This window comes from Epinephelus fuscoguttatus, linkage group LG17 (assembly GCF_011397635.1).
Source record: "Epinephelus fuscoguttatus linkage group LG17, E.fuscoguttatus.final_Chr_v1".
NCBI classification, from domain to species: Eukaryota; Metazoa; Chordata; class Actinopteri; order Perciformes; family Serranidae; genus Epinephelus; species Epinephelus fuscoguttatus.
Window position 1 is genome coordinate 4,505,199 of NC_064768.1, and position 27,429 is coordinate 4,532,627.

The following is a 27,429-nucleotide window of genomic DNA, read 5'->3' on the forward strand; positions in this document are numbered from 1 at the left end:
TGACAGGGACGTTTCTGGATATAAACTAGTAACAGGGACGCTTGTGGATATAAACTAGTGACAGGGACGTTTGTGGATATAAACTAGTAACAGGGACGCTTGTGGATATAAACTAGTAACAGGGACGCTTGTGGATATAAACTAGTAACAGGGACATTTGTGGATATAAACTAGTAACAGGGACGCTTATGGATATAAACTAGTAACAGGGACGCTTGTGGATATAAACTAGTAACAGGGATGCTTGTGGATATAAACTAGTAACAGGGACGCTTGTGGATATAAACTAGTAACAGGGACGCTTGTGGATATAAACTAGTAACAGGGACATTTGTGGATATAAACGAGTAACATGGACGACTGTGGTTATAAACTAGTAACAGGGACGCTTGTGGATATAAACTAGTAACAGGGATGCTTGTGGATATAAACTAGTAACAGGGACGCTTGTGGATATAAACTAGTGACAGGGACATTTCTGGATATAAACTAGTAACAGGGACGTTTGTGGATATAAACTAGTGACAGGGATGCTTGTGGATATAAACTAGTGACAGGGACATTTCTGGATATAAACTAGTAACAGGGACACTTGTGGATATAAACTAGTGACAGGGACGCTTGTGGATATAAACTAGTAACAGGGACACTTGTGGATATAAACTAGTAACAGGGACGTTTGTGGATATAAACTAGTAACAGGGACGCTTGTGGATATAAACTAGTGACAGGGACGTTTGTGGATATAAACTAGTGACAGGGATGCTTGTGGATATAAACTAGTGACAGGGACATTTCTGGATATAAACTAGTAACAGGGACGTTTGTGGATATAAACTAGTGACAGGGACGTTTGTAGATATAAACTAGTGACAGGGACGTTTCTGGATATAAACTAGTAACAGGGACGCTTGTGGATATAAACTAGTGACAGGGACGTTTCTGGATATAAACTAGTGACAGGGACGCTTGTGGATATAAACTAGTGACAGGGACGTTTGTGGATATAAACTAGTAACAGGGACGTTTGTGGATATAAACTAGTAACAGGGACGCTTGTGGATATAAACTAGTAACAGGGTCGTTTGTGGATATAAACTAGTGACAGGGACGCTTGTGGATATAAACTAGTGACAGGGACGTTTCTGGATATAAACTAGTAACAGGGACGTTTGTGGATATAAACTAGTAACAGGGACGCTTGTGGATATAAACTAGTGACAGGGACGTTTGTGGATATAAACTAGTGACAGGGACGTTTCTGGATATAAACTAGTAACAGGGACGCTTGTGGATATAAACTAGTGACAGGGACGTTTCTGGATATAAACTAGTGACAGGGACGCTTGTGGATATAAACTAGTAACAGGGACATTTCTGGATATAAACTAGTAACAGGGACGCTTGTGGATATAAACTAGTGACAGGGACGCTTGTGGATATAAACTAGTGACAGGGACGCTTGTGGATATAAACTAGTAACAGGGACGCTTGTGGATATAAACTAGTGACAGGGACGCTTGTGGATATAAACTAGTAACAGGGTCGTTTGTGGATATAAACTAGTGACAGGGACGTTTGTGGATATAAACTAGTAACAGGGACGCTTGTGGATATAAACTAGTGACAGGGACGTTTGTGGATATAAACTAGTAACAGGGACGTTTGTGGATATAAACTAGTGACAGGGACGCTTGTGGATATAAACTAGTAACAGGGACGCTTGTGGATATAAACTAGTGACAGGGACATTTCTGGATATAAACTAGTAACAGGGACGCTTGTGGATATAAACTAGTGACAGGGACGTTTCTGGATATAAACTAGTGACAGGGACGCTTGTGGATATAAACTAGTAACAGGGACATTTCTGGATATAAACTAGTGACAGGGACGCTTGTGGATATAAACTAGTGACAGGGACGTTTGTGGATATAAACTAGTGACAGGGACGCTTGTGGATATAAACTAGTGACAGGGACATTTCTGGATATAAACTAGTAACAGGGACGCTTGTGGATATAAACTAGTGACAGGGACATTTCTGGATATAAACTAGTAACAGGGACGCTTGTGGATATAAACTAGTGACAGGGACGTTTGTGGATATAAACAAGTCACAGGGGCGCTTGTGGATATAAACTAGTGACAGGGACGTTTCTGGATATAAACTAGTAACAGGGACGCTTTCTGGATATAAACTAGTGACAGGGACGCTTTCTGGATATAAACTAGTGACAGGGACGTTTCTGGATATAAACTAGTAACAGGGACGCTTGTGGATATAAACTAGTGACAGGGACGCTTGTGGATATAAACTAGTGACAGGGACGTTTCTGGATATAAACTAGTAACAGGGACGTTTGCGGATATAAACTAGTGACAGGGACGTTTGTGGATATAAACTAGTGACAGGGACGCTTGTGGATATAAACTAGTAACAGGGACACTTGTGGATATAAACTAGTGACAGGGACCTTTGTGGATATAAACTAGTAACAGGGACACTTGTGGATATAAACTAGTGACAGGGTCGTTTGTGGATATAAACTAGTAACAGGGTCATTTGTGTATATAAACTAGTGACGGACGTTTGTGGATATAAACTAGTAACAGGGACGTTTGTGGATATAAACTAGTGACAGGGACGTTTGTGGATATAAACTAGTAACAGGGACGTTTGTGGATATAAACTAGTAACAGGGACGCTTGTGGATATAAACTAGTGACAGGGACGTTTCTGGATATAAACTAGTAACAGGGACACTTGTGGTTACAAACTAGTAACAGGGACGCTTCTGGATATAAACTAGTAACAGGGATGCTTGTGGATATAAACTAGTAACAGGGACACTTGTGGTTACAAACTAGTAACAGGGACGCTTGTGGATATAAACTAGTAACAGGGATGCTTGTGGATATAAACTAGTAACAGGGACGCTTCTGGATATAAACTAGTAACAGGGACGCTTGTGGATATAAACTAGTAACAGGGACGTTTCTGGATATAAACTAGTAACAGGGACGCTTGTGGATATAAACTAGTGACAGGGACATTTCTGGATATAAACTAGTAACAGGGACGTTTGTGGATATAAACTATTGACAGGGATGCTTGTGGATATAAACTAGTGACAGGGACATTTCTGGATATAAACTAGTAACAGGGACACTTGTGGATATAAACTAGTAACAGGGACGCTTGTGGATATAAACTAGTAACAGGGACACTTGTGGATATAAACTAGTAACAGGGACGCTTGTGGATATAAACTAGTAACAGGGACGCTTGTGGATATAAACTAGTGACAGGGACGTTTGTGGATATAAACTATTGACAGGGATGCTTGTGGATATAAACTAGTGACAGGGACATTTCTGGACATAAACTAGTAACAGGGACGTTTGTGGATATAAACTAGTAACAGGGACGCTTGTGGATATAAACTAGTGACAGGGACGTTTGTGGATATAAACTATTGACAGGGATGCTTGTGGATATAAACTAGTGACAGGGACATTTCTGGATATAAACTAGTAACAGGGACGTTTGTGGATATAAACTAGTGACAGGGACGCTTGTGGATATAAACTAGTAACAGGGACACTTGTGGATATAAACTAGTAACAGGGACGTTTCTGGATATAAACTAGTAACAGGGACACTTGTGGATATAAACTAGTAACAGGGACGCTTGTGGATATAAACTAGTAACAGGGACACTTGTGGATATAAACTAGTAACAGGGACGTTTCTGGATATAAACTAGTAACAGGGACACTTGTGGATATAAACTAGTGACAGGGACGTTTGTGGATATAAACTAGTAACGGACATTTGTGGATATAAACTAGTGACAGGGACGTTTGTGTATATAAAGTAGTGACAGGGACGCTTGTGGATATAAACTAGTGACAGGGATGTTTCTGGATATAAACTAGTGACAGGGACGTTTGTGGATATAAACTAGTGACAGGGATGTTTCTGGATATAAACTAGTAACAGGGACGCTTGTGGATATAAACTAGTGACAGGGACATTTCTGGATATAAACTAGTAACAGGGACGCTTGTGGATATAAACTAGTAACAGGGACATTTCTGGATATAAACTAGTAACAGGGACGCTTGTGGATATAAACTAGTGACAGGGACGTTTGTGGATATAAACTAGTGACAGGGATGTTTCTGGATATAAACTAGTAACAGGCACGCATGTGGATATAAACTTCTGACAGGGACGTTTGTGGATATAAACTAGTCACAGGGACGCTTGTGGATATAAACTAGTGACAGGGACGTTTCTGGATATAAACTAGTAACAGGGACGCTTGTGGATATAAACTAGTGACAGGGACGTTTGTGGATATAAACTAGTGACAGGGACGCTTGTGGATATAAACTAGTGACAGGGACGTTTCTGGATATAAACTAGTAACAGGGACGCTTGTGGATATAAACTAGTGACAGGGACGTTTCTGGATATAAACTAGTAACAGGGACGCTTGTGGATATAAACTAGTGACAGGGACATTTCTGGATATAAACTAGTAACAGGGACGTTTCTGGATATAAACTAGTAACAGGGACGCTTGTGGATATAAACTAGTGACAGGGACATTTCTGGATATAAACTAGTAACAGGGACGTTTGTGGATATAAACTAGTAACAGGGACGCTTGTGGATATAAACTAGTAACAGGGACGCTTGTGGATATAAACTAGTGACAGGGACGCTTGTGGATATAAACTAGTGACAGGGACATTTCTGGATATAAACTAGTAACAGGGACGTTTGTGGATATAAACTAGTGACAGGGACGCTTGTGGATATAAACTAGTGACAGGGACGTTTGTGGATATAAACTAGTAACAGGGACGCTTGTGGATATAAACTAGTGACAGGGACATTTCTGATATAAACTAGTCACAGGGAAGTTTTTGGATATAAACTAGTGACAGGGACGCTTGTGGATATAAACTAGTGACAGGGACATTTCTGGATATAAACTAGTAACAGGGACGTTTGTGGATATAAACTAGTAACAGGGACGCTTGTGGATATAAACTAGTGACAGGGACGTTTCTGGATATAAACTAGTAACAGGGACGTTTCTGGATATAAACTAGTAACAGGGACGTTTGTGGATATAAACTAGTAACAGGGATGCTTGTGGATATAAACTAGTAACAGGGACGTTTGTGGATATAAACTAGTAACAGGGACGCTTGTGGATATAAACTAGTGACAGGGACGTTTGTGGATATAAACTATTGACAGGGATGCTTGTGGATATAAACTAGTGACAGGGACATTTCTGGATATAAACTAGTAACAGGGACGTTTGTGGATATAAACTAATAACAGGGACATTTCTGGATATAAACTAGTGACAGGGACGCTTGTGGATATAAACTAATAACAGGGACGTTTGTGGATATAAACTAGTAACAGGGACGCTTGTGGATATAAACTAGTGACAGGGACGTTTCTGGATATAAACTAGTAACAGGGACGTTTGTGGATATAAACTAGTGACAGGGACATTTCTGGATATAAACTAGTAACAGGGACGCTTGTGGATATAAACTAGTGACAGGGACATTTCTGGATATAAACTAGTAACAGGGACGCTTGTGGATATAAACTAGTGACAGGGACGTTTGTGGATATAAACTAGTGACAGGGACATTTCTGGATATAAACTAGTAACAGGGACGTTTGTGGATATAAACTAGTGACAGGGACGCTTGTGGATATAAACTAGTGACAGGGACATTTCTGGATATAAACTAGTGACAGGGACGCTTGTGGATATAAACTAGTGACAGGGACGTTTGTGGATATAAACTAGTAACGGACGTTTGTGGATATAAACTAGTAACAGGGACGTTTGTGTATATAAACTAGTGACAGGGTCGTTTGTGGATATAAACTAGTGACAGGGGCGTTTCTGGATATAAACTAGTAACAGGGCGCTTGTGGATATAAACTAGTGACAGGGACATTTCTGGATATAAACTAGTAACAGGGACGTTTCTGGATATAAACTAGTGACAGGGACGCTTGTGGATATAAACTAGTGACAGGGACATTTCTGGATATAAACTAGTAACAGGGACGTTTGTGGATATAAACTAGTAACAGGGACGTTTGTGGATATAAACTAGTGACAGGGACGTTTCTGGATATAAACTAGTAACAGGGACGTTTGTGGATATAAACTAGTGACAGGGACATTTCTGGATATAAACTAGTAACAGGGACGTTTGTGGATATAAACTAGTGACAGGGACATTTCTGGATATAAACTAGTAACAGGGACGCTTGTGGATATAAACTAGTGACAGGGACGCTTGTGGATATAAACTAGTGACAGGGACGCTTGTGGATATAAACTAATAACAGGGACGTTTGTGGATATAAACTAGTAACAGGGACGCTTGTGGATATAAACTAGTGACAGGGACGTTTCTGGATATAAACTAGTAACAGGGACGTTTGTGGATATAAACTAGTGACAGGGACATTTCTGGATATAAACTAGTAACAGGGACGTTTGTGGATATAAACTAGTGACAGGGACATTTCTGGATATAAACTAGTAACAGGGACGCTTGTGGATATAAACTAGTGACAGGGACGCTTGTGGATATAAACTAGTGACAGGGACATTTCTGGATATAAACTAGTAACAGGGACGCTTGTGGATATAAACTAGTGACAGGGACGCTTGTGGATATAAACTAGTGACAGGGACATTTCTGGATATAAACTAGTGACAGGGACGCTTGTGGATATAAACTAGTGACAGGGACGTTTGTGGATATAAACTAGTAACAGGGACGCTTGTGGATATAAACTAGTGACAGGGACGTTTCTGGATATAAACTAGTGACAGGGACGCTTGTGGATATAAACTAGTGACAGGGACGTTTCTGGATATAAACTAGTAACAGGGACGCTTGTGGATATAAACTAGTGACAGGGACATTTCTGGATATAAACTAGTAACAGGGACGTTTGTGGATATAAACTAGTGACAGGGACGCTTGTGGATATAAACTAGTGACAGGGACATTTCTGGATATAAACTAGTAACAGGGACGTTTGTGGATATAAACTAGTAACAGGGATGCTTGTGGATATAAACTAGTAACAGGGACGTTTGTGGATATAAACTAGTAACAGGGACGCTTGTGGATATAAACTAGTGACAGGGACATTTCTGGATATAAACTAGTAACGGACGTTTCTGGATATAAACTAGTGACAGGGACGCTTGTGGATATAAACTAGTGACAGGGACGTTTCTGGATATAAACTAGTAACAGGGACGCTTGTGGATATAAACTAGTGACAGGGACATTTCTGGATATAAACTAGTAACAGGGACGTTTGTGGATATAAACTATTGACAGGGATGCTTGTGGATATAAACTAGTGACAGGGACATTTCTGGATATAAACTAGTAACAGGGACGTTTGTGGATATAAACTAGTGACAGGGACACTTGTGGATATAAACTAGTAACAGGGACGTTTGTGGATGTAAACTAGTGACAGGGACGCTTGTGGATATAAACTAGTAACAGGGATGTTTGTGGATGTAAACTAGTAACAGGGACGCTTGTGGATATAAACTAGTGACAGAAACGGTGCTACAAGAAGTAAATTCTTCAGTGCAATACAGTCCCAAGTTTCTAACAGACATTAGAAACCGCTGCATAGATCTAACGCGACAACCGAGAGAGCTCAGGATGTGTAGCAAGCTTGGCCTGCTATGTCGAGCTAGCCCTGAGATGAGGGGTTAGCTCTAGGCTAAGAGCTAACCCCATCAAACCAGCTGTTCCCAGCGGCCTTCTGGCGAACGTCCGCTCGCTGGACACAACAATGGATTACATCCAACTGTGGAGATCCACTAACCAAGGAGTGAGGGACTGCTGCGTCCTTGTGTTCACTGAGACATGGATGTACGGTAACATATCAAACTCCAGTGTTGAGCTAACGGGCCTAACACTACAGAGAGCAGACAGGGAGGCTGCATCATCTGGTAAGCTCCGTGGTGTATAAAATCATGGTGTTGTGATGTGAAGAGGATCTCCCAGTTCTGCTCTCAGGATGTGGAGTTTTTGACTGTGAATGCTACTATCTAACGTTAGCACTGTAACCTTATTCTAAAACTCATCAGTCATCACTGACTCCGGTTGAGTTTTAAAACTCTGGGGTTACGTTTGACTGTCTTGGTTGTAACGTTACACTCGCTCTCCTCTTCCGTGTATCTAACGTTACCTTGCCAACAACTACGTCTATCATAGATGTAGATGTATGTAAGACGTAATGGAGGAGGGGGAAGTAAGCCTTTGGAGGGAGGCGGGAGTTGCAGGAGGAGGGGGATGGGTATTGGAGAGAGGCGGGAGTTGTGGATGTTCAAATTTTTTCTAAGTGCTGTGTGAAATGCAGAAAAAAAAGTGAAAATTAAGTCCAGATTGAAAAATACCAAACTTACCCTTTAACGTTATAACAGCCTGTTTGTGCCTCTTATAACATTATACGCAGGGCGTTGTATGTTTGAGTCAGAAACAGAGGTCACATTTACTTTCTGTAAAAGATAATTAACCTGCCTGTCTGAAAACTCATTAAAGTCTCATTAGTCATTAAAGGGCCAGTGTGTAAAATGGGTTGAAAACAGTGACATCAGTGGTCAAATTCTAGATTGCAGGGCTCACTCGCTCACCCCTCCCGTCGGGTAAATGACCATGGCCTCGTAGGACCAAAAGCCTTGCACAGACACAGGTTTTTCAGGAGTAGGTCTATCTAGCGACAAGGTGAATATTTATTTAGAAATCTAAACCATGTTACGATATTATAATGAATCACTCACGAGCAGGAGACCAGAGGAGCATTTGGGAAAAAGGCCAGTTTATTTGAGCACTCCAAAAACTCCACTCCACAGGGTTTCCCCCGGAAAAGTTGCTGGACTGTGTGGTATTTATTCAGTTTTGGGAAATCACGATGTCTACAAAGTATAAGCTATAAGTACAAGTATAAGCTGCTACTAGAGTAAATGACTGTCAAATCAGCAGACGTATTAACTCCACAACTCAATGAACAGTCCATGAAAAAATGATTTTTTTTCCAGCAGATAGTTAGTTACAACATGATTGAGCTAGCAAAGCAGTTTTGTGTTGCTATGTGTGGTATTTATTCAGTTTTGGGAAATGACAATGTTTAGAAAGCACAATCTCAGGGAGTGCCATGATCTGTGATGCATCCATATATCAAATGTGCACACCGCCCCCTACTGTATTAGATGGGTAGCACCATGGTCAGCACGGAGCTGAAGAAGAGCGGCTACTGACGTTACTCTCCTGCGCTGCTCAGATTGCCAAATCATTTTCAAATTATGGGCTTTATTTTGCAGGGCAGACCACGAAAACGAAATAGCAATGTCTTCTTTGTTTTCTTTTTGATTATGGCATAAAATGAGCAGTCTTGAAGAAGAAAATGCAAATAGGTTGACTGATTATTAATTTTATTTATGAGTGAAATAATGCAGCCACATTCTTAAAATGAAAAAGCATTTCTGCAAATGCATTTTAATTTTCAAATTTTACATTTCAAATTGAATTTTGGTGACTGTTTGCTGGAGCATATTTTGAAAATTAAATCTCAAATGTCTTTTTCTTTTTCATTTTAATTACGTAAAAGAATGAGCAGTTTTTAAGAAGAAAATTAAAATGCAAATAGGATGATTGGTGACAAATTTTATTTATGAGTCAAATAATGCAGCCACATTCTTAAAATGAAAAAGCATTTCTGCAAATGCATTTTAATTTAAATATTGGTCACGATTCGCTTCGATAGACCTCATCCTGCAGACATGGACTGCTGAGCTGATCTGAGCTGGAATCAAAACCTTATATTATAGGTATTCACTTTATACTTATAAGTATTCATTTCTTCTGTCACAAAGAGGCTTTCCGCTGAGTAGATAAAAATGAAAAACTTGCACCTTTAAAATTGAGATGCTGAACTTGTTGGCAGTTTCTGACTTACACTTACAAATCAACATGATGATTCATTAGGAGTCTCTGTGTGTCACTTGATGAATGTTATTCCACTATTCTATTCACTACACTATTCCACTACTCTCTTTTAGCTCTGTTTTTGTTCTCCACCAACTCCAGAGGGCAATATCTGTCTCTGTAGCTGCTAAATGCTCCACTATGTTCACCAGCTAGACTCTATGGGTCTCATTCATGAAATGTGAGCAGAAGGAATTTGTGTGTAAACTGTTCACAGACGGAAATTTACGTGCATGTCTGCATTCATCAATATTTTAGTAGCTCTGATCTTTTTGTAGCTACTAACAAAATCTACTCCTGCTCCTGACCACACATAGTGCTTGTGTAAATTTAGTAAAGCACATAAATATTGCTTGTCACTATTGGAAATTCCAATTTTAATTCGTATTGCGCTCTGTTATGTACACAATACATAGATGCCTTTGAAACACGTAATTTAAACATGACAGAATATTACAAATATAACACATTTAGTTAAATTAGTTGGCAATTAGCAGGTTTAAGATCCAGATTAGGTTCATGATTGTGAATTATCTATGTAAATCGACTCAATAGATTACACGTTCTTTCTACATGTTGAATGATGATAATAAAAATATCCGTAAGGACAGCCGGATCGCAGCCTCTTCAGCCTCAGTGCCTAGGTTCAGCAGGGGCAGCAGGGGCAGCAAGAGCAGCAGGTGGTGGAGCCACGAAGGAGCACGCACCAGCTGAAAGAATTATTTGACACAATTTTTTTTGCTTGTTTGTTTTTTGTGGCCTTTTGATCATTTGAATGAATAAATCTGATTTGAAAAATGTTTAGTTTACGTTGGCTGCAGACTGAATTATTTGGAGCTGTATAAAACAGAGCTTTAGGCTATTAAGATTCAAATAATTCGAAGACGATGCATACATAACTGCTATAGGCTATATGTTATAAAAAAAATAAATGTTCTACATTCCGACAGCCATCACTGATTTAGAGTTTATCCATCACTACGCACAAAACATCTCTGGTTTCCCGTTCCCACTTCATTCAAAGCCCCACAAATGAATCTTCTGTTTGTTTGGTGACCACTACGCTATCAATGATGATTTTCAGAATATATTATGATACAACACCTTACCGTCTGGGTTTGATGTTGACTCCAGTGGAGGCATGTCGCTGTCTCCATCAGGAATAATTCCTGACAGAGAGGTCTCCCCAATTATGCCAGCAATGCGCTCGTCTGCAGCAGATACTATAGTTGTGACAGTTCGGCCAATTTCCACCAGATGCGTGTTGGTTGCGTCTCCGCTCCGGCACGGCAGCGGAGCCGATACGTTTCAATTCTAGTCAATGTGTGTGTTTCCACTGGCTGCGGCTGTGCTGCGTTCCAACTCCGTCGATACGCAGGACTTCTATTTTTGCAGGACGCAGGAGCACAACGCAGCAATTCAGCACAGAGCAGATTGTGCGTTGCAGGAAGTCGTGCACAGAAACACAATAAAACATCCGGTTAATTTCAAAATAAAATACACAGTGTTCACAGCGGATCATATTTCCCTGCACTACACCTTAAAAAACTACATAATGGGCAGAGGCAGGCCTGAAGTCAACAGGTCAGAGGTTTTCAGACGTCATTTCACCCCGTGAACACCATGGACGAGGAGATATTAATCATGGCAGTGCACCGAGATGTCTTCTGGCGGAGCTATGGCAAGCCATTTTAACATTTAATCGCTAGACTGGATATTCATTACTGATATCTGCAACATAATTTTGCCCAGTCAGAACTCTTATTCAAGATATCTGTAATTAGATTTCGCCTAGTCAAAACTCTAATTACAGATATCTGTAATTCAGTTTTGACTAGTAAGATTCAAGCTACTTTTGCCATTCATGTGTATGGGGTTTGTCATTATAGATATCTCCAATGTAGTTGCGGATATCTGCAATTCTTATTGCGGATATCTGCAATTCTTATTGCGGATATCTGCAACTGAATTGTGGATATCTGTAATTCCAGTTTGAGATATCTACAATTTAATTTTGACTAGTCATAATTCAAGTTCAAGATATCTTTAATTATCATCAACTGAAGATATCTACATGGTCCTTTCTAGATATCTTGAATTGAGTTTCAGATAGTCAGAATGACGTCGTAGATATCTGTAACTGAATTATGACTAGTCGAAATGACGTTATAGATATCTACAACTGAATTATGACTAGTCAAAATGACGTTGTAGATATCTGTAACTGAATTATGACTAGTCGAAATGACGTTATAGATATCTACAACTGAATTATGACTAGTCAAAATGACGTAGTAGATATCTACAACTTCATTTTCACTAGTCAAAATGACGTTGTAGATATCCGCAACTGAATTATGACTAGTCAAAATGACGTTGTAGATATCCCAAACTGGAATTATAGATAGTCATAATGTAATTGTAGATATCTATTATCAAGTTATTGATATCTTGAAATAAATTTAGATTAGAGATATCTCAAATTGCAGATATCTTTAACGCCCATTCCGCCTAGTCAAAACATAATTAGAGATATCTTGAATTACAGTTTTGACTAGGCAAAATGACATCACAGATATCTGTAATTATGTCAGAATCATGCGCTAATACGCTGCTACGGCAAGTGGAAAGCGGGAGCGATTTTCTCATCAAGCCATACCAGCAGCTAGAGGAGGCAGAAACTCTTGTTTTTGACAGAGTTTTTAACGCTGCAGCCCGTGCACGACAGGAGCTATCAGCGAGAGATGGTTTACTGTCTATAACAAGACGACTATTTCGCCGTCAACTACAACGAATTCAAGGTAAGTCTGAACAGGTAGTTTTAAGGCTGCCACTGTGGGTTAGCACTATGTTAGCTAGCGTAAAAGTTGGCTCTGTAGTCACACTAATTACACTTTTCACATGTTCTCATGCCACACGTCCATTACCGAAAAACTAATTTACAAGTGACAATGTCACGACACGAACCGAGGACACCGACCGAGCATGGTCATGGCAGGTACACAAAGCAGCGATTCATTCAGATGGTCCGGAGGAAAGTGGGAAATATGGATTATATTAGGCTATAAGTTATGTATTATATTGTAATTTACTCCCATGGATGTGTGACAAGTAACGTTAGTATGTAACAGACAGAATTGACTAGTTCATTTTCGTTTAAGAAAAATTTATATGAATTCATTTAGTTTCATCCTTGCCCTATTGCAGTTGTTGGGGTGCTTTTCTGAAAATATGTTGTTTCATTTTTTATTGTGAATGCGTGGCGTTCCTTCTCCCGTTCCTGTTCCCCTTGGATTGAGCTCTATCAGCGACTCTTCTGGCAGTAGTATAGAGCTACTATGTTTACGGGGACGCTCTGCATAGCTCCGAAATTCTTGTGATTCTCAGTAACAGAGTTGCCAGCTTTTACTCAAACTAATTTTTGGATGAGTAACTGTGGATGAGTAACTGTAAAGTTACTCAAGTAATGTGCAATTATTCTGAGTTCTGTCCTTCTGGTTAGTGACTGGTGGAAATGTTTTAGCTAGGTCTGACTGTTGACACAGTTGTGTATCTGATTTCAGGGGGATCTAGTGGACGCAGGGCAAACCCTTTTTGGCAGACAAACCTTTTCCTCCTGTCAGGGCCAGATATTGAGGTTCTACCCCCCAGTTCAGAACTTGCTGAACTCTCCAAACTTGGATTAGGTAAGTCTGAGATTTAAGTGCATACAAATTGAGTGTTATTTGCTTTCAATCCTTCTAAAATATGACACAAAGACATTGGGCGAGGTTTATCTGTTTCTTGTAAAGAAAACCATGTAATGAACTGCTCTACTACATTAATCTGAGCCTGAAAGTGGTCCCTTTGGCTGCTTAGTGGCTCTGTATAGGAAAATGTTTGACTTTGTTGGATACATTTAGCATTAGCTTTTAAAATGTCTCTCTCTCTCTCTCTCTCTGTATTTTCATATAATTTTCCATGTCACACCTAGGAGTAGGACCTAGGAGTGTAAGGTGAGCTTAATTTTAAAGCTGTAGAATTACTACAAACAAAAATTCTCTTAGGTTAATGGTAGTCATATACTGTGAACAGGCTTAGGTTGATGATTATATTTATGATTATAGCTGAAAATATGACAGACAGTTTGGATCCTTTTTATTGTCAAACTTATTTTCTTTGAAACAGGCTTCTCAAACATTCAAGGCATCTGAGCAGTTTGGAGAGATCTTGCATATACAGTACCAGCTATGAATGTACGACTTTGCCACTAGAAACATGACACTGATGTTTGCATTTCCATTTTTAGGACAACCTGTGCATGAATCCACAGAGGCTGGACAAACAAGGTCAAAGATTGAGTTAAACTGGAGTTTATCTGAACTGAATAACTTTGTTTGCCAAAGCTACCCTCTTGTCAGTTTAAATTTGGTAGGCTTTGAATTGGCAAGGATGGGCAAAGGACGCAAGATCCAGAAATTACAAGTCAGTTCTGTGAGGGAGCTCAAACAAGCAGTTGGCAAAAGTAGAGTTTACATTCTACCACGGGCTGCTATATTGCAGGTATGGAATTATATACACAGGGATTTATATCATGTGTCATAGAAGTGTCCTCTGTAATGTTTTTAGGTGAAGTTAAAAATCTCCCTGTCTACCCTCAGTTAACATCACCACCCTCTGCCAGGTCCCAGAATTCATCCCCACCACTCTCCACAGCTCCAGCAGTAGATGAGACCTCACAAATGGCTGAAGAGAATGTAGTTTCAGATCAGGTAAAACTGATTACGATCCAAGTATTGTAGTTATATGCAGTGTTAAGTAGCACATATAAATTTTCAGTTAAGTTGGGGATATTGGAAAAGGGCATACAATACTTTACCACTAAGATAAATAGCATTATAAATCGAGCATCCAAGAGACATTATTTTGAAAGATATTACTGCTGTATGTTTATATTTCTCTTCCTGAAGCTGACATAATTTGTTTTCTGTGTACTGCCAGGTGACACCTACATCCTCTGCCATATCCCATAGTTCATTCCCACCACTCTCAACTGCCCCAGTACAAGATGGGACCATCCTTGTGGCTGAGAGTACCCAAGCTCAAAATGTAGTTTCAGATCAGGTCAATCATTCTGTCAATTTATATCTTAGAATTTTATTATTATTTTTGTCTTTTATTTTCTTTTTATTTTAATGTGTGTCGACCATTTTATGGTGATTTATGAGGAATGTCATTTTGGATGATTTAGGCTCTTCAAGAATGGCAAGCAATACGTGCCCAGCAAGACCAAGAATATAATGAAACCTTGTTGGAGGACCAGGAAAAGGTAATATTCTCAAAGTGTTTTTGTTTATGTTTTACATGCTCATACAAAAAGCATTGTGAGAGACATTTTTGTGAAATATGTCATGTTTGTTTTTGGTAAAACTCTCGCCACTTGGGGGAGCAGGTGTGCTGACAATTAGGCAGTGAAGGGAAGTGATTTAATCAAGGTGCAACTTTACACAGGTGTTGCTGTGTGGAAGCAAAAAGTTTTTTGACCGTGCTCAAGGCAATGTGGAAGAGGAAAAGTCTGATTTTTGGTTTGTTATTTTGTTTATGTTAGTAAAAATGGACTACACAGCGGATTGCAAGTAATAAATCCAGTTACCATTGAAACTAATGGACATTTGTCTTTTGTTACACACGCGTCTTAAAATAGTCTCACAGCAACCGTGGTGGTGGCCTTTTTTTGATAGGCAAAGGGTCACTACAAGCATAAACACTTGTTTTTTATATGTTCTTTTTTTTAACAGGAGATGAAGAAACGGGCTTATCAGGCCTTTGAGGAAAGACGTCAAAAGGTTTGTTTTAGTTATCAACTGTTTTCTAATGAGAGGAATCACATTTCAGGCTATTCAAGCAAGACGTCAGCGAATGGCTGCCTGTGAGGAACCCTCAGATGGGGTGTCGTTAAAATTTAAATATCCCAATGGATATGTCAACATGAGGAAATTCTGCTTGTCTGAGACAATTCAGGTGGGGTGTTCAGCTTCACAAAATATTAAGGGTCTTCTCAGTGGTTCGGGCAGTTGTAACACCTGACTGGTATAACACTGTGCCTCATTTTATTAGGTTTTGTTTGACTTTGTTGGTCAACATGAAATGGCCAGTGAAATCTTTAAGGTGCAGGAAGCCACATCATCAAGATCAATTGAGAGCAATTCCTCTGGGTCAATAATGGATCATGACCTAAAAGCATCCTCAACTCTATATGTACTTTGGCTTTCAAATCAGGATGTACAGGTAAATGTATGTTGCATATCTTACGTCCTGTCTCAATGGAATCTGTGTTTGGTTCATGCGAGCTCATCTATTGTGCATGTTTGTCTTCAAATAAGGAAATTATCTCAGGTCAGCAAAATGATGGAGCTTATGCCCTACACCATGCCTCTCCTGGTCAGCCACTGCTGTCTGTGCCCTCCACTCAACCACCACTCACTCTGTGCTCCACTCAGCCACCACTGTCTGTGCCCTCCACTCAACCACCACTCACTCTGTGCTCCACCCAGCCACCACTGTCTGTGCCCTCCACTCAACCTGTTCTCATACACAACAGACATCCAAATGCTTGATGATGGACCACTCACTCCTCCATCTGCCCAGGATGTAGTCATTATTGTTGATGAACAAGAGGAGCCAGTTTCACAAAATCTGTCACCTGTATCACAACATCAACTGAGAGGACCTGTGGATGAGTATGCTTCTTCTCATTAACCCTGCCTTTATATTGTTTTGTTTGTCTGTGTGTACATTTCTCTTAATCTATATCACACAAAGGACTCACTCTGTTTTAGAACTGTTTTAAAATGTGGTACATTTGGCATATGAATAAAATGCATTAACTTTTTTGGTTGTAGGACTGATCTTCAAAACATATTGACAAAACTGGTCAGCAAAATTGATGAAAGCTTCTGTCCAACCAGCAACCAAATAAATGTGTGCAGGAATAATGTCTTGCTGTGTAGCCTGCAAGCATTCAAATGTAGGAACTTCAACCCTGAAGCAAAATTGGACGTTGTGTTTGTGGATGAAGATGGCAATGGTGAAGGGGCAGTTGACGAAGGTGGCCCAACAAGAGAGTACCTAAGGCTGCTGATGAGGGCCATCCACCAGTCAAACATCTTTGAGGGCCACGAGAAAGATCGGCAGTTATCTCTTGATACTCAAGGTAAGTAAGCCCACATTCTCATGACTGTCCTTTGGGTCCTTGCAAATTTATACATGGAAACAAATTTTTAAGAAACGCTATCCCTGAACTCTTTCTCCTGCCTGATTTGCCAGGTATTATCTTGTGTTATCATTGTCTGGGTATCATCTTACTTGTATCTGTTATTTTTGTTTAATAATTATTTTGCCTTGAACTCTTTATTCTGTTTTTTACCTGGATTCTTCATTGATTCATGTTTTAAATTGACCTTTTACTTTTTTTGAAATGTGCTATAACAATTTATCATCTGTTGTAGCACTAATGTCAGTCATTACAATTTTAAGACATTACATTTTTAAGAAAAGAACAACAATTTACAGCTTTTTCTTTCATTTTAGCTTTACAGACTAATCTATACACATGGGTGGCAAAAATGATAGCTGTGTGCGTCGTTCATGGAGGAGTTGGACCACATTTCTTCTCTGAAAGGCTTTTCCAGCAGATTTGTGGGATACCAACATCCCCCACCATTGTAGATGAAGTTTGTGACCATACCTTCAGGCAACAGTTAATCAGAGTAAGCAGGAGCTTATTTTACATTGAATTTACAGTCTGATGTGACACAGCCCTCAAGTTGCTTTCTATTAAATTTCTAATAAGAAATAAACTCTTTTTAGATACAGGAAGCGACAACGGTCCAAGAGGCAAACAGTGCCATTGCAGAAGCAGCAGACAGTCTCAGCATTATAGGTGCCTTGAGACATGTCTCCAACCTGAAGGAGAAGGACTCCCTTGTCCAGTCTGCTGCAGACTTTTTTGTCAATGGAAGGATGCAGACTGCCCTGGACCAGTAAGCATTTTCCCATCCTGTCTTTGGTCAGATTAGTGAGACTGTCATTAGCCCGGGAAAAGTCACAAATAATGTAACATGTTTTACAGGTTTGTCGAGGGGTTTAGAACCCTAGGATTACTGGAGGAGCTTAGAGAGAATCCAGCAGTGTTCCACAGCATGTTCATCAGTGAGGAGAGGCCACTGCAGGCGAAGGACCTCTTCTCTCTATTTGGAGTTGACTACTCTGTGCAGGGCAGCAACAACAGAGCCAAAGAAAACAGCACAATATGCTACTGGCGTGACTGGCTCATTGATGTCGAAGGTATACTATTTATGGCATCAGTTATAACTTCACTTTCACTTTCAGTTTATATCTTTTATTTATGAATGGTACTGCATATCAGTCCAGGTATTATATATGTAAATTTGTAGAAGATGGATGTAAAGTGTTTTTCTTCTGTTAAAATTGATGGAGACATCCAACTGGTAAAATTAGCTGACATTGCATCAAATTACATGTTCACATTATTGCACTGGAAAGATGACAATGTCTTTAACCCTCAGGGACTGTATTCCAGCTGCATCAAGGAGTGAAAGGCATTACATACTGTTAGCTGTTTAGGTAGAATTAAACAAGTACTAACAAGAACTACTTAAATTTGTTTTATTTTTTAAAATACTTGTGAAACAATTTCTAATTTTGTCATTCATACCTATACAAGGTTAGTTTGTATATGTATATACCATATATTTTTCACCACTTTCTGTCTTACAGAAGGAGAATGCAGTCCAATCACACTTGAGAAGGTACTGGAGTTTAGCTCTGGAGCCTCAACGGTGCCTCCACTCGGATTTCCACACCGTCCACAAATTCACTTCATCCACGAGGCCAACAGAGTGTTTCCAGAGGCCAACACCTGCCTCCTAATCCTCCGCTTGCCCATACATAGTGATTATGAGGACTTCAGGAAATACATGAAGGAGGGCATTCTGCAGGCCCCTACTTTTGGTGTTGTGTGAACAGTCTCTGAAAGCAACAGTTCACCTACATGTGTCTATGCATTTGTTTTTCTTGCTACTGTTCCACTGTCACATGTGACACAAATAACTTCAAATACTGTTCCACCAAAAAAACTGTTGCTGTGCAGAGTTTTGCGATGTTTGTCAAAGTTTTAAATATGATTTCAAACAGGCATTTTATAATGTTTACAACGTTGACCATGTTTACATGAGGTACAACTTGTTGAGAGTTAAAATTAAGTGTAGAACTGAACCGAAATAAATGGATTGTTTAAACCTAGACCTGGGGTGTCAAACTCATTTTCACTGAAGGCCACATCAGCATTATGGTTGCCCTCAAGGGCCAGTTGTAACTGTAAGATGGTATAAATGTAACTACTCCTTAACATATTTTTAAGTAACTGTCTCTGTATTTGATTATTTTTTCAATACATGATTTACAAAAATAGTATATGTATTTATGTAGATGTAAAAATATACGTAAGCACACTGCTTTTTGACTCACCGGCCAAGTTGACTGGTAGATAAAAAAAATCCACTGGCCAAGCATATTTTTCATTGGCCAGATGCATATTGGGTGAATTTAGTATTTAATTATTAGTAAATGCTGCAGTAAAACAACTTGAAAATGAGGTATTTGAAGACTTGTACAAATTTGTTCATTTTGATAAGATTTTTTTATAGAACAATTTTTTTTTTTTATAGAACAATCATTTCTACATAGGCAGATTAAATGACTGGGATATTATTCTTATTTTAGCATTAAAAATTATGTAATTAAAGAACAAGAAAGTAATGTTAGATGTAGACAGATGTATGCAACAAAGGGAAATAAGAAAAAATAGAAACTATGACTTTACGATGTGCACTTGAATGCACCATTAAGTCTGTCAGTGCCATGCCACCTGGGCATTTTACCGTACAAAGTCATAAATTTTACGTGGGTCACGTAAATGCACCATGAATTCCCTGTATGTGGGACAAACACAGACAGCAGAGGACAGAGATAGGCCTACAACTGACACCAAAACGCAGCAGAGACTCACAGAGTTTTTAAATTGATTTATTCGCCAAACAGAAAACTGACCCACTTTTGGCGCTTGGGGGGTGTTCATTTTGAACCCTGCATCCAACTAATGAGAGATGGTTTGAAACATTTGGCTGCATGGAACACATACACCTGTAAACAAACTGAATACACTGCTACACATAAAAAGTAGTATATTGTATGTAATTAACTCAAAATAACAACTTTATGGTCAATGTATGCTTTAAAGCAGCATAGACTTTTATTTTAAGACAATCATATACAGCTTACATAAGCTCTGGGGTAAAATGACGTGGCGACCAGTATTCGCCTGTGGGCCTTGAGTTTGACATATGTGACCTAGACCATTGCATTTGTTCTATACAATGTTGAAAAATGATGTTTCTCAAAGCTCAAGATGGTGTCCTCAAATGTCTTGTTTTGTCCACAAACCAAAGATATTCAGTTTACTGTCACAGAGGACATCAGACATGTCTTATGGCATCCCCATTTGAAAAATGGGTTAAAAGTCTTAGGTTGCCATAACATTTGAAATTTCTGCACAGCATGTCAGGTACTTCATCTTCAAATCAGAAATGTGATCAATGGCATGAGAGATTGACTCCTGTTGCTGCTGACTGAGATTGATTCAAGACTGCTCTACAATTACAGCTGGAAGATCATCATCAGTAGCAGGTAAAGAGTCAATTCCATGCTGTGCCAGAACTGCCTCCAAATGGTGTGGGCTGTAGGGATTTTCCCCGAACACACTGTTGGTCGCTGCACTGTCTCTTGCCATATTTGAGAGCATGCCTTCCGTCCATATTTGAGATGGTGTTCGGTTGTTTTCCGTGCGCAAAGCATGGTTGTTCCAGGCCTCCCTAAAGCGCTCCAGACTGTTTTGAATCTCAGGAAGAAAAACCATGCTGAGTGAAAGCTTGTGAATGTCATTACTGGGATCCAGAAGATGTGAGTCTTCAAGAGAGTAGAATGTACTGTAAAAAGACTGCAACACATGCAAAAACACATCCCTCCAAAGACGCTCAATTCTCTGGTTGTGGATTGATTCCCCAGTGATGAAACTCCGGCGCTCGATGCCCCGCACAAGGTTCATGAATAAAGCCACCTGCAGGTTCTCACCACCATAATCCGATCGCACTCTAGAGGGTAGTCCATAATGGCATGTGGCTTTAAGAAACTGAGACAGTACAGTGGTGGCACGGTTGTTTGTGTTGCAGTTCAGATAAGTGATCAGCCGAGAGTGTCCATCTATGGCACCATGAACTGCAAAGCCCCATCTAAAATGGTGAATACAAAGACAAAACAAATGCTTTTGGTTCATAAACAAGTAACTATTACAGTGAGAAACAGAATTATCAAGAAATTAATAACAACACAAAAAAGACCAATGAAATGGTTAGAAGGTGTTATGACCATACAGTGTTAAATGTCAAATGTAATTTTTAATGACATAGCAGAAGAAATATTTGAGTTGCAGCTTTCATTAGTAAGACTCAAATGAAACAGGCTATCAGGATTGTACATGTTTATACTACAGCTTTAATAATAGCCTGTTTCTGTGATGTCTGTGTATTCATTGTGGATAGATAGTTTTTATGCTGCAAATGTTTTTAAAAAGCCATCATTTAGGCAGCCTGTGAGAGAAAGTGAGAACACTCTGCTTTTGTGTTGTCCCCTTTCCCCAAATTATCACAATTATAAAACAGTGCTGCCATTCCAAATGAGTAGAATTGTGTGTGTTTGTCCTACCAAGAATGGCAGCTCTCTCCAAATTCACATGCAAGAATTCTAAATATTATCTTTTATAACCTATAATGGAATTGAATATTTGTTTGTTGGTTTTCTTGAGAATGAATGAAATAACATTAAGGAAGAGATAGTCTGCTTTATATTTATCAGCTGATTGCTTTCCCATATAATCTTTTAATGTGTGCCGCATGGCCAAATGTTGACTACCTGACCCATAGCTGTGACTACATCATTACAGTATAGAGGTCACAGATAATGGTTAAATATCAATTTCATGATGAATTCACCTTATGAGGCGCATGTTCCCATCTATATGCCACAGGCTATTGGGGTAAGGTGCATGATACACCCGTCTTGCCACAGTGCTGCTCCACCTCCGAGCAGCAGCTGCTGGGTTTATGTGGGCCAACATCTCACGCACTCTTCGTCGTGGAAGCAGCAATCCATCTGCACGTAGCAAGCCTCTCATCATCTGAAATTGTAGTAATCTTAATTACTAAAAGAATACAAATTAATGTTTTGGAGCAATAAAACTGTAAAATACAATAAACCATCAATTAGGCCTACCTCATATCCAGAGTTTGGATACAGGCCCTGAAGTCGTCTTACGTGACGTTCAAGTTCTTCATCATCTATCACAGAAAATCTTCTCCTCACTGGTATCCCAAGCAATTTTGTCCTCTTGTAAAGAAATGATGAGGAGCATCCCAAAATTTTGGCAATTCGTTTCACTGTGTTGCCTTGCTTCATGAGGAAGTCAATTTGGTCCCTGGTGACATGAATGGCTGGTCGCCCTCGCCGTCCTGAAACCAAGGAAAAATAGTGTTCATGACAAATGAGATTCAATCGAGGTTATTTCACAGAAAATAGCTACAGTTTTAACTCGAACCAAGTCTCTCTCTCTCTCTCTCTCTCTCACACACACACACACACACACACACACACGCACAGTTTAAGCAATTCCTTCTCATTAACATTAAATGTTACATATGTTTGTAAGTAAATGTTTGTAAGTAAAATAAACCCACCTGAATTAATGCGATGGGCCGAAAACCCGACATATTCTGCTGCTACTCCAGCACGCGTTATCCGTGTTCTGACACCATCCAGACTTCGTCGTAGCTCCTCAAGCGTGTGTGGAGACAAAACATTTGCAATACGCTGTAAATTTATATTACAACTGTTGAGTGAACGAAGCTCTCGTTCGCCACAAATCCCTTGATGATAAGCTCTTTCAAGTTCATGGCATTTTCTAACTATCTTGTCCACAACTGCAACAGCCATTGCCTCTAAGTCTTAAAATCTGGTTTAAAAATGGGAAGCCAATGGCAAGCCTCGCATGAGGAACGTCACGTGTTGACGTTTGAGATATCTCCAACTATTATTTTGACTAGTCAAAACTGAATTACAGATATCTACAATTGTCATTTACGATGTGTGACGAGTTGACTATCGTTTTGAGTGACATCATTGCTGATATCTGTAATTAGATTTTGCCTAGTCAAAACTGAATTACAGATATCTGTAATTCAGTTTTGACTAGTCAAAATGACGTTAGAGATATCTGTAATTCAGTTTTGACTAGTCAGAATGACGTCATAGATATCTGTAATTCAGTTTTGACTAGTCAAAATGACGTTACAGATATCTTAAATTAAAATTTATACTAGTCACAATGACATTACTACTGGTCAAAATGACATTATAGATATCTATAATGGTAATTCCGGATAGTCAGACTTAGCGATTAAATGTTAAAACGGCTTGCCATAGAGCTGCACCACACCGCACAGCAAACACAGCCGGTGGGTATTGACGGACGGCAGAGCACGCAGCGGATAACCAGCGCTGCCGTTCCGCAACGGACACGCATCCAGTGGAAATCCGGCGTGAGCCTCCTCCTCCTGTGGCTGCTGTATTTTTTTGTGTGTGCTTATGCATTTCTTTGCCTCCAGTTTCTTATCAAACCATTTAGGCTTCACCTCTGACATGGTTCTTTGTAGGCCTACTACGGAGACAACATTAACAGCATCTGTTACCTCCCTCGAGGCCTTCCCTTTGCCTGTCCCTGTCACACCACTGTAAGGCCCACCAATGTAATAATGTCCACAAATGTAATGAACCACAAACATAATAAAAATCTGCAGCATTTAATGTAATAAACCCACAAATGTAATACATTTTCCACAAACATAATAGCCGCTGCCTACTACAAACGTAACACACGATTTCCCACAAATGTAATAACTATTCCGTTTGCAGGGATTTATTACATTTGTGGAGAAGTGAAAATCTTTATTGTAATAACTTCCCACAAATGTAATAATGAATAATGGTTGTTGTGGTTGTTGTTTGTTTGTTTGCCTATACACCTACTACTACTACTGACCGTGGGTGCAAAATCCAGCTGCTGACTCTCCGCTCCACTATCACACAACGGATCCCCCGGTGCCACCAGGGGGTGGCCAGCCAGTTAGTCCGACCCCACAGCACTTCCAACATGAAACAGTCTGTGCATTTCTCCCTCACTGTGCCGGCACGGACTGTGAGGACAGTTGCGTTTATCTCATCGACGGGAAATCACATCCATCTGCTATATGTGATGTACATGCCCTTATTTGGATAACACATCCTGGTATTCCCCACACATAAAGCCTATTGACAGCATAATGCGATCTGGCTGCAGATGTATATTAAGCATTAATCCGTTCTTGCAGCACGTCTACAGAAAGTATTTTGTTAGAGACAAACCATCCATCTGTCTCTCATCTCACCTGTACTAACGTTTTGCCTAGCCTTGACCAGTGAATTCATCAGCTTGTAACAATTCACCAACAACAGAAACTGAGGCTTTTGTCACAACGCTACTTTTACAGGTCATGGGAGGCACAGGTTCATGGTGCCAAGCTGAAACCCGTGATACAACATGAAACCCCCAAAAAACTTAACTCTTTTTGCTTTCAAAATGCAGCAATAAATTGTATAAAAACGACAAGGACTCATATGGTTAGTTTAACTCAACAACTTTAGTGTAATTAAATTAAATCAAACTCAAATGAACACATTCACTCAATGAACACAGCGCGTCACGCTGATACAGAAAACAAATAACCCCCACTGTGCATTTACTGCTTGTTTATTGATTCCAGTCACGTTTTATGTGTGTGAGATCCTGCTTGTGTGTGCGTGCACCTTGAATATCATATGTAAGGCTATTTCATAACTAAAATGGTGGTGAAAATATTTAACTTTGCTAGACGGCATTTCCCTGAGCCATTCGTTAAAAGGAAATAATTTATTTGCTGTGGAAAGAAGACAACATAATGTGGAATTATAGGTTAAACAATCTTTGCTTCCTTTAATTTAGTTTGGATAACAGTAGTAGCCTAATAGTAGCTGCAGCAGCAACAATGTTGGTTGCCAACAGCTGTCTTATTTTTATTTCTTTATTACCTCCGCCAAGGTGGTTATGTTTTCGCCGGCGTTGGTCTGATTGTTTGTTTGTCTGCAAAATAAATCAAAAAGTTTTGAACAGATTTTGATGAAATTTTTAGGAAAGGTTGATAATGGGACAAGGAACAGATGATAAAATTTTGGTGGTGATCGGTTGAAGCAAAGTGGATAAAATGATAAAATGCTGGGAAATCCGAGCTGCTTGGCGGGAGCCTGCACTCTCCGAGTGCTTTTCTAGTTACAGATATGCGATGTTATTTGGCCATGATGATCGCAGCTTGCTGTTGGTTTGCAGGACTTCTGTTTTTCTGCTGAAATTGTTTTTTTATCCATGTACACTGTCTTGGTTCGTCATGTCAGAGGTAGTGAGTTTTTGAATATAGACATTTGTTTGTTTTTGCATCTTTAGCACCAAGGACAGCGCTTAAAGTGATTTTGTTGTAACCGCTGCCTGTAACAGACTCGGGGACATCTTCAGCACCAAGGACAGCGCTCAAACTATGGTAGTTCTTGTCTGCTTTTGTCATGTGGTGAATTCTACTGTTGGCCTCCTTATGGAAAAAATGTAATAAAATTTGCATTTGTTAGAAGTTCTTAATGTTTTATTTGTGCGTAGCTTATGGCAGCCAGTCAGCAGCCTAGTGAGTGGCTATGTGCGATGTGCTATACAGCAGGGAAAAAAATACAAAGATGTCACTCATTCATTCATTCGTTCAGTTGGCAGCCCCTGCTACCTAAAACATCTTCCGTTTGTGGGGAATACCAGGATGTGTTATCCAAATAAGGGCATGTAGGTCACATATAGCAGATGATGTGATTTTCAGTCGATGAGATAAACGCAACTGTCCTCACAGTCCGTGCACAGAGACATTGCAGCTGTTTAGTGGTACAGCTGCTCTGTGATTACTGAAAGGGGAAAGCTGCCTGGTCCCCCCTGAAATGTAACTTTACTGCGGAGCAGAGAGTCAGTAGCTGGATTTTGCACCCACGGTCAGTAGTAGTAGTAGGTGTATAGGCAAACAAACAAACAATAACCACAACGACCATTATTACATATTATTATTAAGACTTTCACTTAGTTATTACATTTGTGGGAAATCGTGTGTTATGTTTGTAGTAGGCAGCGGCTATTACGTTTGTGGAAAAATTATTACATATGTGGGATTATTACATTAAATGCTGCAGATATTTATTACGTTTATGACTTATTACGTTTGTGGACAGTTATTACATTGGCGGGCGTTACACACCACTACTAACTGAAGAAAATAAAATGTTTTTTCTTAAGTCCACTTAAGATTAAGTCCACCCAAAATTATTTCGATCTCCGCTTCAGAAAAATTATCAGAAAAATTATTTTGTCTTTCTCTCTGTTTCTTTGTTTGCACCATGACTGACAGGTCGACTGGATGCACCTACACCTCCTTTTATATGGTGGTCATTGGCTATTCATGGACGGGGATTTATCCTAATTGATGATTACCGGGAGCGCACTGTCACTTTACGATGGATTGGCATTCATGATCTATAACTGTATAAACACTTCCTGTCAACATTTCCGCATCTGGACACTGCAGTTTTCCCCTTGATGACAGGAAAAAGTGCGAACGTTAAAGACTATTCGAAATGATGGAAATATGTGTTAATGTTATGTTTGTGCATTAAAGAAAAGTGTTATAAAACCAATGTAGTATCGTGTATATGGGCAATGTGGGCTGAAATGTTTGTTATTCTAGCATGTTTCATCTAGGAATTATTTTTCCTCGCGTACCTATAACCTGGCGCACCTGGTTTACGACGCATGCGCAAGAAGTAGTCCGCATTTGGCAAGGTGGAGACACAAACGCGTGTTACAGGTGAGTTTCAAAAAATACTCTAATTTAAAATGAAACTGTGTTTGGTAAGACATTATACTTTTATTAAATGCATGTAAAACTTTTGATTTTGATAGTGCATCGTGTATTGTCACAGATAGCTGGTTTTTGCTTTTGTTCGTAACCGAGCAGCAGGGCTGCTAGCTGGGAGGCTAGCAGCCAAAATAGCTGCTGTGTGAAACAGGAATATTTG

General features: G+C 39.6%; 2 protein-coding genes across 2 annotated transcripts; one reads left to right on the forward strand and one right to left on the reverse strand.

Moving 5' to 3' along the window:
* Nucleotides 1-12,813: 12,813 nt before the first annotated feature.
* LOC125904272 (G2/M phase-specific E3 ubiquitin-protein ligase-like) lies at nucleotides 12,814-19,120 on the forward strand. The gene is made up of 15 exons (XM_049601590.1): nucleotides 12,814-12,890; nucleotides 13,653-13,775; nucleotides 14,378-14,631; nucleotides 14,730-14,840; nucleotides 15,070-15,192; nucleotides 15,320-15,397; nucleotides 15,867-15,914; nucleotides 15,964-16,089; nucleotides 16,186-16,356; nucleotides 16,452-16,808; nucleotides 16,971-17,281; nucleotides 17,659-17,837; nucleotides 17,938-18,110; nucleotides 18,200-18,414; nucleotides 18,868-19,120. Exons 9-15 carry the CDS (start codon nucleotides 16,325-16,327, stop codon nucleotides 19,110-19,112), a joined length of 1,512 nt encoding a protein of 503 aa, XP_049457547.1. The 5' UTR covers nucleotides 12,814-12,890; nucleotides 13,653-13,775; nucleotides 14,378-14,631; nucleotides 14,730-14,840; nucleotides 15,070-15,192; nucleotides 15,320-15,397; nucleotides 15,867-15,914; nucleotides 15,964-16,089; nucleotides 16,186-16,324; the 3' UTR covers nucleotides 19,113-19,120.
* A 1,354-nt stretch (nucleotides 19,121-20,474) lies between these two features.
* On the reverse strand, nucleotides 20,475-23,163 carry LOC125904286 (uncharacterized). The gene is made up of 4 exons (XM_049601618.1): nucleotides 22,938-23,163; nucleotides 22,477-22,712; nucleotides 22,197-22,381; nucleotides 20,475-21,437 (listed from the first exon to the last, which is right to left on the reverse strand). The coding sequence occupies exons 2-4, from the start codon at nucleotides 22,657-22,659 to the stop codon at nucleotides 20,789-20,791; spliced, it is 1,017 nt and encodes a 338-aa protein (XP_049457575.1). The 5' UTR covers nucleotides 22,660-22,712; nucleotides 22,938-23,163; the 3' UTR covers nucleotides 20,475-20,788.
* Nucleotides 23,164-27,429: the final 4,266 nt, after the last annotated feature.

What these genes read in the sequence shown, in the direction of transcription:
- LOC125904272 (XM_049601590.1), top strand. Translation starts at nt 16,325, where the DNA reads ATGTACTTTGGCTTTCAAATCAGGATGTACAG. An exon ending in GTTATCTCTTGATACTCAAG is followed by an intron (nt 17,282 to 17,658) that starts GTAAGTAAGCCC and finishes CTTTCATTTTAG; the next exon opens with CTTTACAGACTAATCTATAC. An exon ending in CTGGCTCATTGATGTCGAAG is followed by an intron (nt 18,415 to 18,867) that starts GTATACTATTTA and finishes TCTGTCTTACAG; the next exon opens with AAGGAGAATGCAGTCCAATC.
- LOC125904286 (XM_049601618.1), bottom strand. Translation starts at nt 22,659, where the DNA reads ATGAAGCAAGGCAACACAGTGAAACGAATTGCCAAAATTTTGGGATGC. An exon ending in ATCCAAACTCTGGATATGAG is followed by an intron (nt 22,382 to 22,476) that starts GTAGGCCTAATT and finishes CTACAATTTCAG; the next exon opens with ATGATGAGAGGCTTGCTACG. An exon ending in GGGAACATGCGCCTCATAAG is followed by an intron (nt 21,438 to 22,196) that starts GTGAATTCATCA and finishes TCACCATTTTAG; the next exon opens with ATGGGGCTTTGCAGTTCATG.